The following is an 18,981-nucleotide window of genomic DNA, read 5'->3' on the forward strand; positions in this document are numbered from 1 at the left end:
ATATCTTGTGATGCATTGAGTATTTTCATGTTCTTGGGTAGGCCACAGTACACACAGATGTACACCACACAGCTCAGGTAGGTGCGCTTATTGCTGGAGAGAAAAATCTTCAATCTCTTGTTTTCTTGAGCGGAATAAAATAACTCCATTCAATGAAGTTTTTATTGAGTAGTTGGAGGATTGGATATTAAAGGTTTTAGCAAGTGGCTGTCAACGTTCTGAAGGGAGGTTGTAAACAAAGGAGGAAAAACCACCCAGAAAACAGTATATGGGTGTTCTAAATGAATCCTGTGTTATTACTCACACTGGAAAATTGTTTGTAGTACTTACTTGGGAACACTTTTATATTTTGCCTTGGTCTAGGCATTATCTCATGCTTATTCACGTGGTTATACATTTACTTTCCAAGCAAAGAAATCATGTGCAATCATTGAGCTGTTAACTCTGAGTACAGCATATTCAGGGGGGAGTCAGACTTAAATTACTGCAAAATCTTGGCATGTTAGTTCCAAGGGTGTATTCAAGAAGCACTTTATAATTTCCATTACTTCCCAAACCTAAAGGTCAACATTTGAAGGGAAGTAGGTCCCAAGACAAGTTGTCTTCATATCTGACACTTACTACTCTAGACATTTCAGTTATGTTTTATTAAAGCTTTTAAAGAAAGTTGCATTCTAGATTTCATATGTAGGAATATGATCAGTTGACAGGTAGTTTTAAAATACTCCCATTATGCAGCAGCTAACACATAATGTGGTGGTGTTGTTTTTTTTTTAATCTTGGAAGTATTAATCATTATATTTTGTTATCTTGGAACTTTTGCTGACAGTAATATCACAAGCACTCCTGCAGGCCTTGCTTTTATTTTGGAGATCTGTGCTAAAAGCACTTTTATCTGGGTCTATATTTCATAGTATTTGCAGAAACTTTTCTGGAGGTTATCAAAAGGGTTGCACAACTTTTTCAGAGATATGTGTTCATGCTATATGTTCTTTGGGATTGACTTTTCAGAAAAGCTTCACACTCCTGTTTGGAAGACTTTCCTTAAATGGGCTTGGCTCTAGAATAATTTTTAGTTGAACATCATAAATGCAGAATATTGGACCAAATATTCCAGCAGATTAAATGACAAATCCTCAGCAAGAATCCTGTCATGCTGTGGGACATTCAAGTCTCAAACACAAATATGTTGCTATGTGATAAGTTTGTGTGTCAGTTGACTCGTGGCAGAGGCCCATGTTCTGTCCTTAGCCTGCAGGAAATACATTCTGATTTACCTTATGAGGCTTTCCCTCTGAAGCCTAAATTAACATAGTTGTGAACTGTTTATATCTTTAAGCCCTGAGACATGAATCCAGATGTTTTACCTGGAGTTTATTGTATTATTGCCACACTACAAGTCAAGTGTAAAACAAGGAAGAAAAGTTTAGATCTCCAAGTAAAGCTCACTCCCTAATACATTTGGGGTAGTTTTAAAAATAATAAAATGTGCAAGTGTTTTACGCTGCTTCCTAAGGAAACAAAGCTTATGTGATCATGCTGTGTGCCTCTGCTGACTGCCAGTCTCTTACCTCCTCCCCATTCCCCCCATAACTTTTGAAACTACTGGCCAATTTCAAACAGATTTGACAGGAGTAAAGGTCTCAAAGATATCAGGTTCCTACTAGTTTCATGGAAATAGGTGGCTGGATGGAGAAGAGAGACCCTATTCATGTGTCTGCTTTGGAAAAAAAAAAAAGAAAAAACTTGTGGAATGAGATCAACTGTATTATTAGACACTAGCAAATCCTCATGGGAAAGAGAAGTTATGAATGCCCCAAATAAGGGAAAAGCTTTGACTGGATTTCTCACCTTCTTAGACGTTAGGGGATCCAACAGAAGAGTCATAACCATAGGAAACCAGGCTTCAGTAGTTCCATTGCTCACAGACCTGCTTGTTACTCAGAGAGGTAGGAAAGTATCTTATTATTCCTGGAGCCATTGAATTAATGAGGAAAAAGATTAAAAAAGCTCTTTTAAGGATGACCTGCTTCAGTTGTCTTTGTAAACTTACTTCAGAGGCAGACTTCTAGCAAAGAGTTGAACAGATAGTATTGCCTGAAGTATAGAAGGGAGTGATAAAAGGGAATTATAAAAGAAGATAAAGCATTTAGATGTATGAATATAATGCAAAACTACAAACTTTTCCATGAGGAAGCTGTAATTTCATCCCAAATTCAATAAAATTCTTGAACTGTTTGTTCTTTACATAATCATGACTCTGTTCCTGTTATCGGTGGAATTAAAAAGTATAGTTGTCCATTCCATATTTATTATTCTAATAAATAACTAATGCACTTGATTTTTCTGGAGTCTTGCCTTCAGGTCTTTTTGCGAAATGAAATAGAGTATCTAGTTATCATTGGAAAAGAATTGGAAGAGCTACTTAATACTGCAGGTACTGAGTGTTTCTGCTGCAGTGCGTATTAGTGTTCACTGCATTTTAAATATTTAAGAATTCAGTTGTGTAGTGGTGATGAAATTGAGGTGAAAAACAGTAGTGGCTTTCTGTAGTGTAGCACCTTGAGAGGTGAGTATTATTTTACTATAACTGCTCTGTAACTTTACCGAGTTAATCCCTTTTTTAAAAATGTGTCTCATTTGTACAAAGACATGATACGGGCCTTGATGCTGGGTGCCAAGTTAATGGAAATATTTCCCAATTGTATTATAATATGTAATGTTTCACAGGAAATCAGTTAATCTCACTGTTAATGAAAAAAAAAAAAAGTATTCTCATGAGCGACAGGTTTTAAAGTAAGTTTGGAAAAATGATTACAGAGCACTTTAAGCCAGTGAATCATAGCCTGGCTAGATCTTGACCAGACCATGTCACAGCTGTCAAAATTCAGTAGCTAAAGACCATTTCAGCACTGGTAAGATTAAGCTTCACAGAAGTAGCCGATTGTATAGATATGTGAAAAATGATGTTTCTAAGAAGTTTAAAGATGAAATGAGGAAATTTTCCAAGGCTTTAAAGAAAGACATTTAGGTATAATTCTGTTTGTAAAAGAAACATCTTTGTTTTTTGCTATAGAAGTGTCTCACAGGCGCACACACAACTACTCTTACCTGAATATATGGCTCACCTAAAAAAAAAAAATCAAAGAGAGCATGGGTATTTAAGCCAATTCTGATGTGCTTATTATTTTAATTTACCACTTTTTACTCCAGAACTACCTGAAAAGACAGGCCTTCTGGAATATAGGTAATTCACATATGCTGATGATTCTTACAGGGTAAATGTGATAGAGTGAAATGAAGAAGCAAAACATGCAAATAAGGTGAATATTGATGATCTGCAAATGTTATATAAGTTCTGTGTTTATTCTGTCAGTCTACTGAAAGACTTTTTGCAGTCTACTTAGTTGCGGTTTATATTAAGAATTATGTGTATTGTTCTAGTCATCTTCAGTCAAGCAATGCAAATTCAAATTGGGAGGAAGCTTACTTTTATGATATGGGAGATAGAGAGCCTAATATATATGCAGCCAAAGCATACAGCCTTGAACGTTAGTTCAACAGATTGAATACTGACAGAGGTAAATAATTATATATAAATAACCAAGTCTGAACACTAGTGAGAGAGAAGAACTCTGTAAGCTAAGGAAGAGTGTCTGCCCAAGAGCAAATGGATATAAGCTGGGCACGTGTATGTATAAGAGACAAATTAGAAAAAAATGCCCAGAACAGCTTTCCAACTGTATTAGCGGGATCAACAAATGAGTCTATTTTAAAGACATTGATCCCGTTATAAGGAGTTTGTCACATTGCAGTTCCAAAGAATTGGCCTTAGTGAAGTCTCAGGAAAATGATGCTCGAGTTTTGGTACAATATCAGGGTAGTTCTCCTTCTCTTCCCTTGAACAAATCAACTGCAATTTATGCTGACAACTTCTTGCACAAATGGTCTCAGATACAGGGTGTCAAAATGTAGTGCTTATAAGGACCTTACTGAATTTCTGGAAATCCAGATAAGAAAACAAAATCTAGACTGTTGAGTAGTATTACTGTTTTCTACACCATATAACCCATCCAAGTCCATTGGACCAGATGTGCTGCATCAACGGGCACTTAGAGGACAATCCTTTATGAGACTGCTCCTTATCAAAGCTAAGAGGTCATAGAGATTGGGTGGGGGAGGTTCCCTCACACCTGGAGAATAGTAAACCCTCCACCAGTCTTCACAAAATGCCAGAATGGTGATCAGAGAAATTACAAACTGGTCAGCCTCACTTTGATTTCTGGGAAAATCATGGAGCCCGTGTGCTCAGATCGCATTTCTGGGCACACAGGAGGTGGTGGTGAGCTTTTGACATGGATTTACCAAATGAAAATCACGCTGGACCAACCAGGCTGCCTTCTGTGATAAAATGACTGGATTTCTGTCTGAAAAGAGAACAGTTGATGCCACTTGTCTCGACTGTGACAAGGCTTTCAGCATTGTTTTTCAGAACACCCTTGTATCCATGGTGGGCAGCTATAGTCTGTATGTTGTCCACACAACAAGGTGGATAGATAACCGGTTGGGTGATGAGGCTTGGAGGGCAGTAGATAATTGGACCATGTTGATCTGGAGGCTGGTAACAAGTGGAGAACTGCAGGGGTCCCTTGTGTCATATCCTTATTGGTGACTTGGAGGGCGCACATCCACGGAGTTTGCAGTTGACACCAAACATTGGCATGACCAGTGGATTACCTTGAGGACAGGGCTATGCCACCTGGAGACAGCAGCCTGGGGCAATGGGTCAGCAGGAGCCATACAGAAGTCGATGGACAAATTCAAAGCCCTGCCCTGGGCACAGAAAGCCCCGCAAGGGGATGGGCGGGGGACAGTGGAGGAGATCTCTGGGTAAGAGCCTCAGGATCTTGTCAGGCTGTGAGCTGAATATGAGTCCTGTCACCAGTGGTGTCCCAGGCCAGATCAATGGGAGCACAAGTAGCAGAGCAGGGGAAGGGGCCGTCCCCCTTTAACTGGCATTAGTCGGTTTGATGTGGCGTGCAGTCTGGGGCCTACTACCACAAGAAGAGATCTTGCTGGAACAAGAGGGTTCTTCTGAAACGAATCCAGTGAAGAGCTGCCAAGATGGTCAGCAGCTGGAGGACTTGCCCTGTGGGGCTGTGAGACCAGGGCTGCTTCACCTTGGAGGAGACGTGGCTTCAGAAGTGACATGTCAGGGGGATTGCTGAGAAGACAGGGCCTGGGTCTTCATGGTGGTGTGTCAGGAGGGTGAGGGACAGCAGACATAATAGAAACCAGAGTTTCCAACTGGATACAGCAGAGAGGTTTTTTACTATTAGGCCAGTCAAGTGTTGTCTGGAAAGGTTGTGTGGTCTCACTGCATGGCAGTTTCCAAGCCCACGCTGGATAAAGCCCTGAGCAACACAGTGATCTCTGAGCTGGCCCTGTTTTGGGCAAAGGTTGAATTGGAGAACTCCGGAGATCCCTCTAGACCAGTAACTCCGTGACAGGAGCTTTTGGGTTAGGAATCTGCTTCCATCCTGCCCTGTGCTGCAGCATACAGGTTAGTGTGAGATGGATAGAAAAAACTTGTAACTGGCAGAGCCTTTTTCAGCATTACTTCTGCCTTCTTCCCCAAGATCCAAGGGTTCCTTCAAAAGGGAAACCCGAGAACTGCTTCTGCACTGTACCTTCATCCTTCTTAATCCAGTAAAATACAGTGACTTTTGCTGCAAACCTTACAGAGCACTATTCCAGGGATTGCTGTGGTTGTGGTAAATTAAAATTTCCTGGGAATGTTCCCAAGTACAGAGGCCAACTGGTGGGGAATGGTCTAGGCCCATACCTGAAGGCTCTCAGCCTCCAGGACAGGGTGGCCACATGCGAAGCAGCACTTGGGAAGGGTCCCTACGATGTCCTAGCCCCTGAGATGTGCCTTCCTGGTGTTTTGTACGGCAGTGGCTGATGGGCCAGGGACATGCTGGGGCCAGTCTCACGCTGTCGATGTATATAACACTTGTGTATTCTATTGGCTGGCAATGTTCGCAATTCCTCCTTGGTTTATCGAGCACATGTAGCCTCCTTGCGTTACGATCACAAGTGGGCCATGGTGCCATGAATGTGTGGGTTTGAGGGTGTGAGAAACAGCAAAGCACTCTCCAAAATATTTGGGAACCCCTGCCATACAAAATAGTGGAACCAGATGGAATTTCATTAGTGGATGTGCAGCAAATATGATGGCGATTTATGTGGAGGGTTTCTGCAGCATGTAGTAAAAACCTGAGAAAAATAGCAATCACTTATGTCAGCTGTTTTACTCCAGAATAGATGTAATGCCTTCATCAAGAAGAAAGATAGATTTTTATTTTTTTTTATTTTTTGAGGATGAAGTAATACTTTTCTCATAAATAGCATTTCAGGAGGGAAAGACAAAAGTGGAGAAAGGCAGAATTTTTGTCTTAAACTTGATTTTTCATAACTGGTGATCATATTTTTACACTGACTGATGTAACTGGCAAGCTTTCTTGGCTTCTTTGGTACTTTGTAATTTTTCTAGCTTCCTAGAGTTTGCTGTTACAAAAGCAACTTCTGCTTTTACATATTGTCATCACTGTATTGTGCAAGTCCAGTATACTCGTTTTTTTTACCACACCCAGGAATGTCATAGTTACTGTTGAATGATTTCCCTGGAGATAATAGTGGCGCAGCTTTAAAAAATCAAGACCACTCACTGCTCACTGATTGACTTAAGAAATAAAAATGGTATAATGCTTTCCAGATTCAAGCTTGTAACAATACTTTCTTTGTATATGCAACTAAGTGTCAACATCATTCATTTGTAGGTCATATTCTTTAACCCTATACACGAATTTTCATTAACATTTTCCTCTTCCAAATACCTATGAATTTTCATAGAGAAAGCTTTTTCTCTTTTTTTAATCAAAATTTTTATTTTGATTTCTGTCTTAATTTGGAGTCTGTGCTAATGTGGTGTAGAAGGGGTGGTTGATTCCTAACTAGTAGTAGCAAGGTTAATTCTAGAAATCATGATCTGTTGTCTTGCAGGAGCTCCAGCTCTCAGCTGAGAGGAGAAAAGCTGCTGGCTCTTACACTGCCTAATGTAATACAAGGGTGCAAGGGACATCTTACTTTTGAACTAATGTGACATTCAGCATTGTCCAGCATGTTATGACTAATCTCTAACTGTGCAGTAAGGAATTTACTTTCAGTATCAGCCATCGGCAAGGTCATCAGCAGGTGATTTAAGGATGGTTTAGCTGACAGCTTTTAGTATCTTATCCTAGCAAAATTTTTCAGGAATTGAAAAACTAATGAGTAAAGGTTTTGGTTTGGCTCTTGGGATTCATTAAAACGTCTTTTTGAATGTTGAAAATACACTGTTTCAGACTGGAGGAGTTATTAATAAAAACACCCTGATTGCTCACCCCTTATCCCTAGTTCCCAAAGACCTGGCTGAAATCAGCATGGAAAGCCCAATCTTAGTAAGAAGCACTATCTAGAAATAACCCTCCCAGCGTGGCTCCCTTCTAGCCTGGGAAAGGTGTTGAGAGATGCTCAGGATAGGGCAGCGACAAAAGGATCTGTTGTTCCATAGGTCTGTAGGGTTTTCCTCTTCGGCACAGGGGTCACATCTGCTGTGACGGACTGCAGGTCATGATAAAGACAGGGAGAGACTACACAGCTGCTCCGTGCTGGTGGGCTGATGAGGACTTTTTTTCCCCCCTCACATTCTTCACTAATATTTCCCTGGTGAAAGGACATGCGCTTAGGCAGCACCTTGCAGGAGGCAGTCAGTGTCTGTCTGCACAGATGTTGCTAACTGTGCTAACCAGCTGATTGCTAGCAGAGTGTGGAGTAGAGTGCAGGCATCTCTAAAGGTGTAGGGGAGGTGGAAGGTGAGTGAGGTGAGTTACAGGTGATTTTGTTACAGGCCACACATTAACTCATACAATTAAAAACCCATTAGCTAATTCACACAATAGGAATATTTTCATTTCAAAATCAGGTCTAAATATCTATGAATACACTATCTGTACATATTGTTTGTAAAATCATTTTCAAAGTAGAGAAGGAAAAAGCAACATTTTTGGGGTTAGGATGTAAATAGGTAAAATAAATAGAAGAGAGACAGGTGCTGAATAGCTGCCATAGCCTGCCAGGACAAGAAAGAATGAGATCTGGCCGTCTAAATCAAAACTTTTTCTGGTAGCTTCTAGAAGTATGGAATACCCAAAATATATTTTGGATAACAAATACTGTTAGAAAGGATTGCTGATATACTTAAGTATCATAGGGAGGAACAATGGCCAGCAATGCAGATTCAGCAAAAGTTTCCAGAATTAATATATTTATTTTGTTTCTCATAGACCAAAATGTTATAATGAAAAATTGTTGTTATTGGAAACTATTTCACTGTTAGTATCTAGCTTCAGATTGTGCCTCAGAAGAGAGAGCTCACAGTGTGTGATCTCTGATCCTTATTACCTTAGATTTGATACTCTCATTTCTGGTGGAATGTAGTAACGTGAAAACAATAATATATATGTGTATTTATATATATGTATATACATTTTTTATTAAAAATCAAAACTAATAACTGTCATCTCTATGGTATCAAGTAATATGAATGAATAAATTTTTGTATGATAAAATGCCTTGTATAATATTTGAACAGAATATTTTCTGAGTGAAGCATCTTTGTTTAAACATCAGTACATAGAAAAACAAAACTTTACTTGAGAAGCTTTTCAGTTTACTCCCAAAATATTTTCTGTCTGATAGTTGAGAACACTTCTTTCTACATCTGCAGAAGCCAAACACTGTTTGGACAGGGTGAGAGGTGATGGGAAAATGACAGATTTGTCATGAGCATCTAATTTTGGTTTTTATTGCTAAACTTCAGATACTTGTGTAATGGATAAGTGCTAAATGTGACTTCTGATGAAGGGGATGCAACTTTTTAAATTGTTCTTTTTTCATCTTCATGCATCTTTAAAAAAATAATAATAATAACAACAACAGTAAACAATAAAACAGACATTGAAGGGGAGCATTATATCAGTTACAGTCAGTTTATTGTCCACTGGGACGTCTAGCAGATCTGATCATTCTCAGCATGAATTAAGTGTTTAGTGCTTCACTGTTTTACATAATGTTTTCTTGAATAGTCTGAAAGAGGAAGTTGAAGGCACATTAATTACATCTGCATATCATACAAAGCTAGAGAGAGCTACAGCAGCTGGAAGAACAGCAAGAAATACAAGTTCATCTAGATAGCAGTGATGTGCAGGAATTTACAAAATATGATTCACCTTGGGAGCATGATCCAAATCAGATACATTGCATGTAAAATTAGTTTAATGAAGTGTTAATGGTGACCTTTCACTCATGCAGTAAGCAAGATCTATTTATCCTGGGATCCTACAAATGTAACTTTTTTTTTTTTTTTTTTATGGTATTCTGATCTTAAGCCACTTCTACTGAATCTTTCTAATATTGTGCCAAATTTCACTACTGTAATTTTGGACAAATAAAGTATTTCTCATTTTAATTGCCTATGAAAGAGAACATGTAGAGAAATTAAGGCCTCCTTTTTTGTGATTTTTTTTTCCAAACATTCAATATAATAGAATTCTGTCTTCGTCAGTGCTGCAAATTACACATCTGTCCCAAATTCAGGATCCTGGGATCTAAAATTCTGTTATTTCGTTCATCTGCACCTTGACCATTTTGCTTTCCAGTTGGGTATTGCAGTGAGAGAGTTGGGTACTGCCCTGAGACTTCATTTTCTTTATATTGTCTTACAAATGGCTCGTGATTTGCGTTCATGCTTTGGAAGCGAAGCTGATATGGCTGCCTTTACGGCTTATCAGTCTCTCAGCACTAGGCTCTTTACCCAGGCAAGTGCCAATCAGTTGTAATTTGCTCAGATAACAATGTTTCTATTGTTAGTGCTAACATTTTTGTTTGTTAAATTGGCAGTGGAGTAGCTCACTGTAACAAATAATTTCATGTTGAAGAAACAGTCTTTTTTGGTGCATGGTGTGTGGGATTCTGTTTGAAGGAAGCAAAGCAAAAACACATCCAATATTGCATTACTTCTAGCTTAATTAGGGCCATACCAAAACGTCTGGTGTTTTTCTGCACTGAGCTGCTGGAGATTGCTGCAGTGTAGCCAGGGTAATACACTTCTACAACTGTATTATGTTAACCTGAGGTGATTGAGGGGAAAAGAAATATAAAAGAATAATTATTTTCCCGACACCTTGTGTTTTTTGGGGTCAATATGTGGGCACCTGTGTAATGTAATGAATTTAAGCCTACTGATGACAGACTTGCCTTACTTACCTGTGGTGGACCTGTTAGAAAGGGTCTGTGGATCATGGTACGGAAGGCGCTATGGATAAGTTTCGTTTTATAAAGTACATAATAGCCAGAGAACTGTTTTATAAAGTCCAAGAGTAATTGTTACCGTGTTGGTATAGAAGGGCGTAAGGCATTGCTTTCAGCCACAGTTTTCTGAAGGGGTTGATCAGGCTTTGAAACAAACACCTACAGAGATGTCCAGCCAATTCCCTGTGTCCTGGTGGCTGCGTGGCAGATCCTCCCCACATCTTCTCTCTGCTGGCTAACACATGTGCAGCCACTGAGTAGGCGGCCACACGTTGCTTGCTCTGCTCCCTGCAGCCTGGCCTTTCCCCCTCTGCCTTCTGAGGATTCATCAAAAGAGGTGGCATGCCTGAAGGCTTGGCTTTGGTTTCTCTAGGAGGATCAACATTTTTTATAAAAGGGATGCTGGTTTTCCTTACAGATTTTCAGCAGTCCTTTCATGGCAGAGGTCCATGAAGTTGAGGATGTATTTTGCAGTAACAAAGCTCTTCATTACATGAGCAGTATTGATTCGTGTAACGCAGCTAAGAAGCTGAACTGCTGTTTGCTTATAATTTTGTACTTGTGAAATGTCTGCTGTGTACTTGGTATGCTTTGATTGTGAGCAGAACCAAACTTTCAGCTGAAATGTCATTTCCTCTAACCTGTTTCAGGAATATTCATATTTTAATGTCTTGTGCTGAGTAAATGGTAGTTCAGACAAAGTGCGTTTGTCCTGATTAAACTTATGTGTGTTTGCCTTATCTCAATTGATTATACTAAAAGTATGAGACAAAAACTTGCACACTTCTTGCTATTTCCTCCACGGTACAAGTAGAAGATCATGTTTCTATTTATCTATGCTACTGTGCTTCTCTATCTCTGTGGCTAGTATTAAAGTGTGGCATGAATTCTTTATCCATATGGCATGGTGGTGGCTTGCAAGTGATGAAAAGCAGTTTCCTTTACACAAATATCCATCTTCGTTAATGCTGTCAGACAGCAAGTGTGATATCCAGGGAATACACATCACTCTGTGAGTTACTGATAATGTAATCTAATTTCCAAAAATAAATTAAATGCATCTTTTCATCTATGGCCATCAGATGTATATAAGCTGAAGGAAAACAATATGTTAGAAACTGTACACATGAATTCAATAGAAAGATTAGTGACAAATTTGAAATTGAAGCTTTGGGTTAGACATACTTTCTGATTAGCTAACCTTCCTGAAGAAGCTCATGATAGTATCATGTTATGTTGCAGACTTCCATGGATATCTTATCCAGGTTGAAGAACTCATTTGTTGCAAACATTCCCTAAAGTCTTTGTGAGCATTTTTTACAAGGCTTTTTTTCAGCAAACTGCTATGTATAGTAGCAGTAAACTTAATTTGTAAAAAGTATTAACAAATGCTACACATTGTTTTTTTCATGGATGACTTTTGGGGGGGTCATTTTTCATACCCTCCTGAGAAGAATGAACTAAAGAGAGGAGAAAAATGAAGGAAATGGTAATTCTGATTGTAATAGGTGTGGTGGCATGACAGAATGAATTCTTCCCTAGCATGTACCACTTACACTTTTATAATGTTAATGATACGTATTCAAGTTGAGAAGAGGAGTAGCAGTTCTGTGTGCAGGGAGATGCCACAACAGTTGTGTGAATCCTTTCCAAAATTCCAAGACGTGAGAGAGGACCCCTTCTCCTTCCACATACCCCTCAATGTTTCTGCAGGCATTGCCCATCAAAGTCAAGTCATTTTGATACCTCTGTTACCTAAAGGTCTGGTTTTACTGTAGTTTACTCTGGCCAAATGCAGATTATGCCACTTAGCCCACTACATCTGCTCCCTGAGTAGTTTATTGTCGTGTCAGGCTAATGATGGTGCCTCCTTTGACTTCAGTGCGCGTAAACAAGTTTGGAAGTGCACCCGAAGGTAGTTCAGATTCTGTTTCATCTGCCCAATGGAGAGCAACAAAGTCAGGTCCTTCATTTCTGGTTTGCTTCTCTTCAGAGGATGCGTGTGACCCTGTTCAAGCAAACTTGCTATCCATCTGCAATTGCCTCAGTCATGTTGAACATTGCATCTTCATCCAGCTGTGCATATGTGTTTAGCTGATGCTGTTTTGTGTGTATAGCTGAGCTGTTCCTCCTTCAACATAATAGAAACAACAGCCCTCTGTCTGCCAGACCAGGCAGAACAAGTCTGTTCAGACCTCTTGTATGTCCTGTATATCATCCTCATTGCTGAGGAAATACAACTATTCATTATAGATCCTATCCTTTAGTCTCAGTGAATTATTGAGGATAACAATGTAATTGAAGGAAGGACTCCCTTTATTATTAGGAACTTTATAACTAAACCCCTAAGGGAAAATCTTACAGGTTAGTTTTTGTCAGGTGTGTGCAGTGATCACAGCTAGGCTTTTGCGGAGCTACTTTAATTCAAAAGTAATTAACATTCATTTGTTTTATCATTAATATTTATGGTTATATTGCTGCTGTCGTTACCAGAATAGGCAGCAAGTTACTTTAGATGTTTTATTGGTCAGATAGCAAGACCAATGTTAGCAATACCGTAAGTTTACTGTAAGTTTTCATGTGGTTCTCCGTTACATCAAGAATGGCTTTTATATAAAACTTGTAGGCACACCTTTATACTTCTGACCTCCTGTGATCTGTACAGGAGCAGAATGTTCCTGTGTCATGTTACACTTCTGTATTTCATCTCTTTTCCTGCCATTTGAAGGTACGTCAGTGATTTCTTCCTGTGCATATTGAATGTCAGGTGTCCATTAAGACATTGTCAGCTGCATAAATAATTGGCATGTAAATTATTCCACGTGCTATTCCACGTGCTGATTCTTGTTACAAATTTATTATATCATTTTGAACTGGAGGACTGTATAGCATTTCCTATGTCAATGCTGTGTGTGAGTTGCTAGCTTGGTGTTTTGTGATCTTTCAGGTACTGATGAAGTAACTCAGTCTTTCCTTTTGTTCTAGTTCAGGCTTGGATCTCTGAACCTACAAAAAGTTTCAAGTCCAGCAGAGGTGGTAAGACACCTGATTGGGTATTGTCTGGACTGCTTGGGAAGACTCCAGGTGAAAAATGAGCACCTGCAAAAAGAAAATGAAAGGCTTTTCAGTGATTGGAGTGATGTGGAGAAACGGTAAGTTTAAAACAGTATTCACAGGGTATTCTTGAGAAAATCACACATATTTGTACTGTCAGTGCAGGGTTTACTGATGGGTGCTTTTAAAGTCATATAGTTATAGATGGACACAATTTTTTTTTTCTCTCTTAAAAAGAGTTGTGAGCCCAGATGCTTACAGGATATGTGGTTTCCGTCCTATATCAAAAATGTGACTGGTATCATAGACATTGCAGTTAAAGCTGGTTTTAGCATTATGTAGTGAAAAAGAAATCACCTCTTTTCTTTTTTCATCTCCACCTGTTTCAGGAAGCAGCTCTTTTTATCTCCCTCATTTTCTCTAATTCTTATGACTAGGACTTTGAATTATTTACATTTTTTTTAAATGGGAAATAAGTTGCCATTTCTTTAATTGTTTATGGAAGCAGACAGAATTGGAAAATGAGTGTGATGCTATAGGGAAAATTACTCTTGTTTTGTGAGAAATTTTATTAATTGCCATTGCATTTCTGATCTGAATTGCCTACTCCAGCATTCTGTACTGAAGTCATCTGTGCTTATTTCAGCTGGCATAAAGTGGTTAGCACATAAAAGTCAGAGATTTATTATTATTATTTTTTTTTGTATAGCTTTATCTGAAGAACTACATTTAGGAAGACTGATGAAAGAATGTAGCTAATTGGTGTTAATTTACCTTGAAAAAGAGAACTAACTTTTGGGAGGAGCTAGTTTTGTTTCTCTTTCATTAAAATGAGTAACAGTTTTTCCTGACAATCTCCCTGACAAGCATATGGCCTTCCTAAATAGTGTTTTACTGCTTAACAGTTTATTGAACAATAGTGTATTGTACAACCAGTATGCTGTGCTGCATTACACGCTAACATGTAGTAGGCATTAGTGCTTGTATCAATTTCCATGGTGGAGTGGCACTTTTAAATAGTAACCCCAAAGAAAAATTCACAGTTGCCTGACAACCATTGCATGCTAAAGCAATGTATTCATGGCTTTGAAAGCTGGTGATTTTCTTTAGTATGTTTATATTTTGAATAGCGGAAACCTGATTTTTCAAAATAAATGCTGAAAGTTGTGCAGTCATCAAACTTTGGCCATGTCCCCTAAGTGGAGGATAAAAATTATTTTTATCCAAACACTGGATTTTTTAAAACTTTTTTGTTGTTGTTTTGTGGTGTTTTTTGTTGTTGTTGTTTGTTTGTTTGTTTGTTTTTTACCCCAGTCCAATCTACCCTGTTGTCTCTTGTTGTTCTTCTGGCTCCAATTGTTGGGTCTAGGTTGCTGAGAGTTTCTTGGAGCCATGCAAAAGCTTTGCCTGTCATTATTCACTAGACAGCGTTTCAAGCTCCACATTCTGTATCACTCATAGTGTGAAGAGTTAAGACAGCAAATATGAAGCACATTGTTGAAGAATAGTGCTCCCTCTTTCACCTGTGGGTGAAACAAACAAACAAACAAAAAGCCCTACTAATTTATGTTGCAGTCAGCTATAGTGACAGTATATTTAAACCACAAATAACTTATAAAAATGCAGGCTAGGTAGTTTGGTACTTGAAATTGACTCTTCAGCAGGAGCTCATTGAAATTCCATACCATCACCAGTGCTGGGGGAAAGCGAGGGTGAATCTGAAATGTAATAGAAAGGTGCCATAAGAGCGGTAATTATTTTAGAGCACTGAGGACAAGGGTAAAAAGACAGATAGCACATTTCTAGTATTTGAGCATGGAGAATGCATAATTGCCAATAAGTTACATAGTTCATGTTAATTTTTGTGAAGCGTGTGGTGATCTCTCTGCATTTTTTGGCAGTGCTGAAGAACTGGACAGTTACCTTGTTTTCTCAGTTACAAATCAGAACCATTCTAAATACTAGCTCTTTTCAGTAGGGTATGCGAGCTTTTTGATGGATATCAACTTGAGCATCTGGCACATTAAAAGCATTGCACTGACATAAAAGACATCTTAGAGAACAGAAACTGTAAAGCACATGCAAATAAGACTTGCACCACTCTAGCCGTTAACTTTTGTTTATTTTCGTTATACTTGAAAGATGTCTTTGAGATGAGCAGCTCCTTTATTTGGCCTGGGGAAATGGTATTTCAGTGAGACAAATCGCATACAGGCACAAGCATGTGATGAATTGCAATGAAAGGTTATATTTGTAACTGATGAGGTATTGGAATGAAACCTAGCCAGCTTTGCTTAGCGGTCACATAATTCAGGTAACGCATGCCTGAGTGAATCCTAAAGGCTACGCAGAGCTGCAGCTGGAGCCACCCCCCAACACACACATACATGCTGCAGTCAGTGCATCCCTGTTCCTAAGTGGTAGAGGACTGTTGCTTTTTACTGTTCCATTTTTATGTGTCATTATGTTCCATATGATAATGATTTTTAAAGCCAAATAACTTGCAAGTATAGCATTAATGTAATGCTGTTTCACATTGATTCTTTTGTTGCACATTATACTAAATAACTGTATGTCTGAAGAATGTATTTATGCATTAGTTGCCTTAAACAATAGAAAAAAAAAAGACGTTGATATAAATGACAGCATTCATGTGTAATTAAGTGATGGCATGATGGCATTTGCCATGTAGGCATGTGATTTGTCTACAGTGTCTTCCTACAGGGAACAGTTAATATTCTATGCATGAAGTCAGTGTGTGTATCTTGAAATGCTAGTATTTTGTTCCAGGGAATCAAGAAGCTGGCTAGTCTTGCAATAGGTTCCTATGCTGTGGTTCATAATGTCCAGGTAGTATCAACTGTACTCCATTCAGAGTCTACAGTTATATGGATATTCATCAGAGATGATGATCCTGGCAGGACTGAAGTTATATTACATGACACCTTTTTGGCCAACTGAGGGAAATGTCTCAGTGTAGCTACTTAAACCAATCTCAGCTGCTCTGACACTAACCAGCTCACTGGCAAAACAAAGGAATAGTAGTAAACCCTTCTTTACTTAGTATTGTTTTGTGTGTGGGAGAGGACTTGATGCAGCCAGGCTTACCATATTTAACACACACACACACAAAAAATGTTTTCCATTTTTATGTATGTGGGCATAATTAACTCCAAGCATGTAAATGACAATTTACCCAATGGGTGTATTTTTTTTTTTTTATAATCTCTCTCTTTTTTTTTTTTTTTTAATATGTTTTTAATACTGCTTGATAAGTGGGAGCCAATCCCTGTCCTTACCTTTGTCCTTCCATAAACTGCTCAAGGCACTCCTGGATCTTGTATTAGGGTTTATGGTTCTTTGTGCTTCAATATTTTGTCTGTTTGTTCCCCACTTAAACAGTTAACTATCCTTTAATAGGTGGAAAGTCTCCTGGTAGTTGATTAGTACGTATGATCTTTCATTTAGGAATTATTGAACCGATCTATATGGTAATGATGTTCTGCTATTTGCATTTAAATTAGATGAATTATTTATCAACTATCAAGTATATCCCTAAAGCATTCCACACTAGACTTAATACTTCATGAGATTATTTTCTGTTGTCTTTCTTCTTACATCATATGTGGGTTTGATCTATGAACAAAATAATCAGAATTTATACAGGAAGTCTGTTGAAATTTCTTATCTTTTAAATTAATATTCTAAAAATCTGGTATGCATGCGGGTTTAATACCAAAATAAGCCTTCTAAACTTTTTTCAGCCTTGCATAGGCTGGTGAAAAGAATGCTGTTTATAAGTTAGTACTGTTTGATATAATGCCATAGTTACCATGATCAATAAGATAATCAAGGTGTTTACTTGCTTGTTATGAACATACCTATTAAAATGTCTGGGTCTCAACACAAAGACTAAAAAGTTACAAAACACAAGAGTAATTAATAGGGTCAGATTTACTGCAAGTCACTTGCTTCCTTTCGTGTGATTATGTTTGCTTGTATTCCAGTTTTGCCTTGCCTATGACAGAGTATATATAGACATTCTTCATTTTACATTTCCATTGTGCTTCTTTGTCTTGAAATTCACCTACCTACAGATGCAGATTAAATCTTTACAAAATTGAAAAGTTTTTTTCTCTGAAGATATTAATTAACATCTTTAAGAACATTTACATATAGATTATAAAAATTTAGTCTTCTACCAAGTAATTGTGACTGGTTCAGGGAAATAAAATCTTTATGGTGGTGGGAAGGACTGGGCAAGTCTGGTCACCCACGTCTGTCCTGGGGGTCTTGGCAAGAAACGAGCTCGTGAGCTGCACGAGTGGCCTGGAACATCTGCTGGGCACCACAGGCCACCTTGGAGTGCTGTCGTCCAATTTGTTTCCATTTGGTTGGTTTGGGGTTTCTGTTGTTGTGTTTTTCTGCTGTTCAAATGTATTTCAAGTCAGAGTGGGTAGGCCAGATCTGAGGCCTGCCAAGCTTAATCATAACTATTCATAATCTCATTATGTGTCTCCTGCTAAGCTATGCCCTCTATGGTGAACTCAGCATGGAAACCAAAGAATGCTTGTGCCTGTTTAAGTTGCCTGAGATGCATGTGTGTAAGAAGATATCCAGAAGAGAATAAAGAGAAATTTTCCTCCTCGGAAATGCTCTTCTTTTGATAGCAAAGTTAATTGAGCATTTCTGTGAAAAAAGCTGCTTCTGGCCCGTTCCAGATGCAAGATGCTGGACATGCAACATATAGTAAAGGAATTGCTGTAATAGGAAGGATGGCCTCATTATAGAATTTTCTTCCAGAAAACATATAGAATTTTGAGAAGAAATGATGTGACATGTGAAGCAAGTAACAGTTGATTTTACATTATAGGTTGGAAAAATGCGTAGAAGCTAAAGAAGAGCTAGAGGCAGATCTTTATAACCGCTTTAGTTTGGTGCTGAATGAAAAGAAGGCAAAGATAAGAAACTTGCAGAAGTTGTTGAATGAAGCTAAACAGTCTGCAGCAGATACCAAATGTACAAGGTATTTCCTAAGTTCCCTGAGTCACTTGGTATTACTCGTGGCACGTAGTTTGGTTTATTTTCTGTTTCTTTAGCTCTAACAATTCCTCCTGGATGAGTGCTTGGTTATCCAAAACAACTGCGATACTCGTGAAAGCAGAGGATTCCTTGGAGTGTCACTGCAAAAAGCAGCATATTGTTTTGGGCTCTGCAGCCAAGAACTAAATAGTCATTGAATCTCTCCTCTCCTATTTTCTATTTGGATGCAGTTATCTTTCCAAACACAATATGTCTGTGCCATTTCCATAGGTGGTATTTCTGAGCCTTCTCCTCCAAGTCTTTGATTCTTTTTGTTCTTTGGGAAACAAAAATATCTAAATCTGAACATTTTTATCTACTTCTAATTTAAAAATAGATGAAGTTGAATTTTCCTAATGCTACAACACACCTTAATTTCTTTGCCATTTTTATGCTGCCTTTTAATATCTTACCTTTTGCTGCACTTCTACC

General features: G+C 38.4%; 1 protein-coding gene across 4 annotated transcripts in view; it reads left to right on the forward strand.

Moving 5' to 3' along the window:
• Positions 1-18,981, forward strand: part of XRCC4 (X-ray repair cross complementing 4) — a 187,763-nt gene that overhangs the window by 69,439 nt on the left and 99,343 nt on the right. For all 4 annotated transcript variants that reach the window (XM_035563200.2, XM_050716477.1, XM_050716478.1 and 1 more), the window contains exons 4-5: positions 13,399-13,565; positions 18,341-18,493. In XM_035563200.2, coding sequence (XP_035419093.1) covers positions 13,399-13,565; positions 18,341-18,493 — 320 coding nt within the window. The remainder of the gene's footprint in view (positions 1-13,398; positions 13,566-18,340; positions 18,494-18,981) is intronic.

The sequence above is a fragment of the Cygnus atratus genome, chromosome Z (assembly GCF_013377495.2).
Source record: "Cygnus atratus isolate AKBS03 ecotype Queensland, Australia chromosome Z, CAtr_DNAZoo_HiC_assembly, whole genome shotgun sequence".
NCBI lineage: Eukaryota > Metazoa > Chordata > Aves > Anseriformes > Anatidae > Cygnus > Cygnus atratus.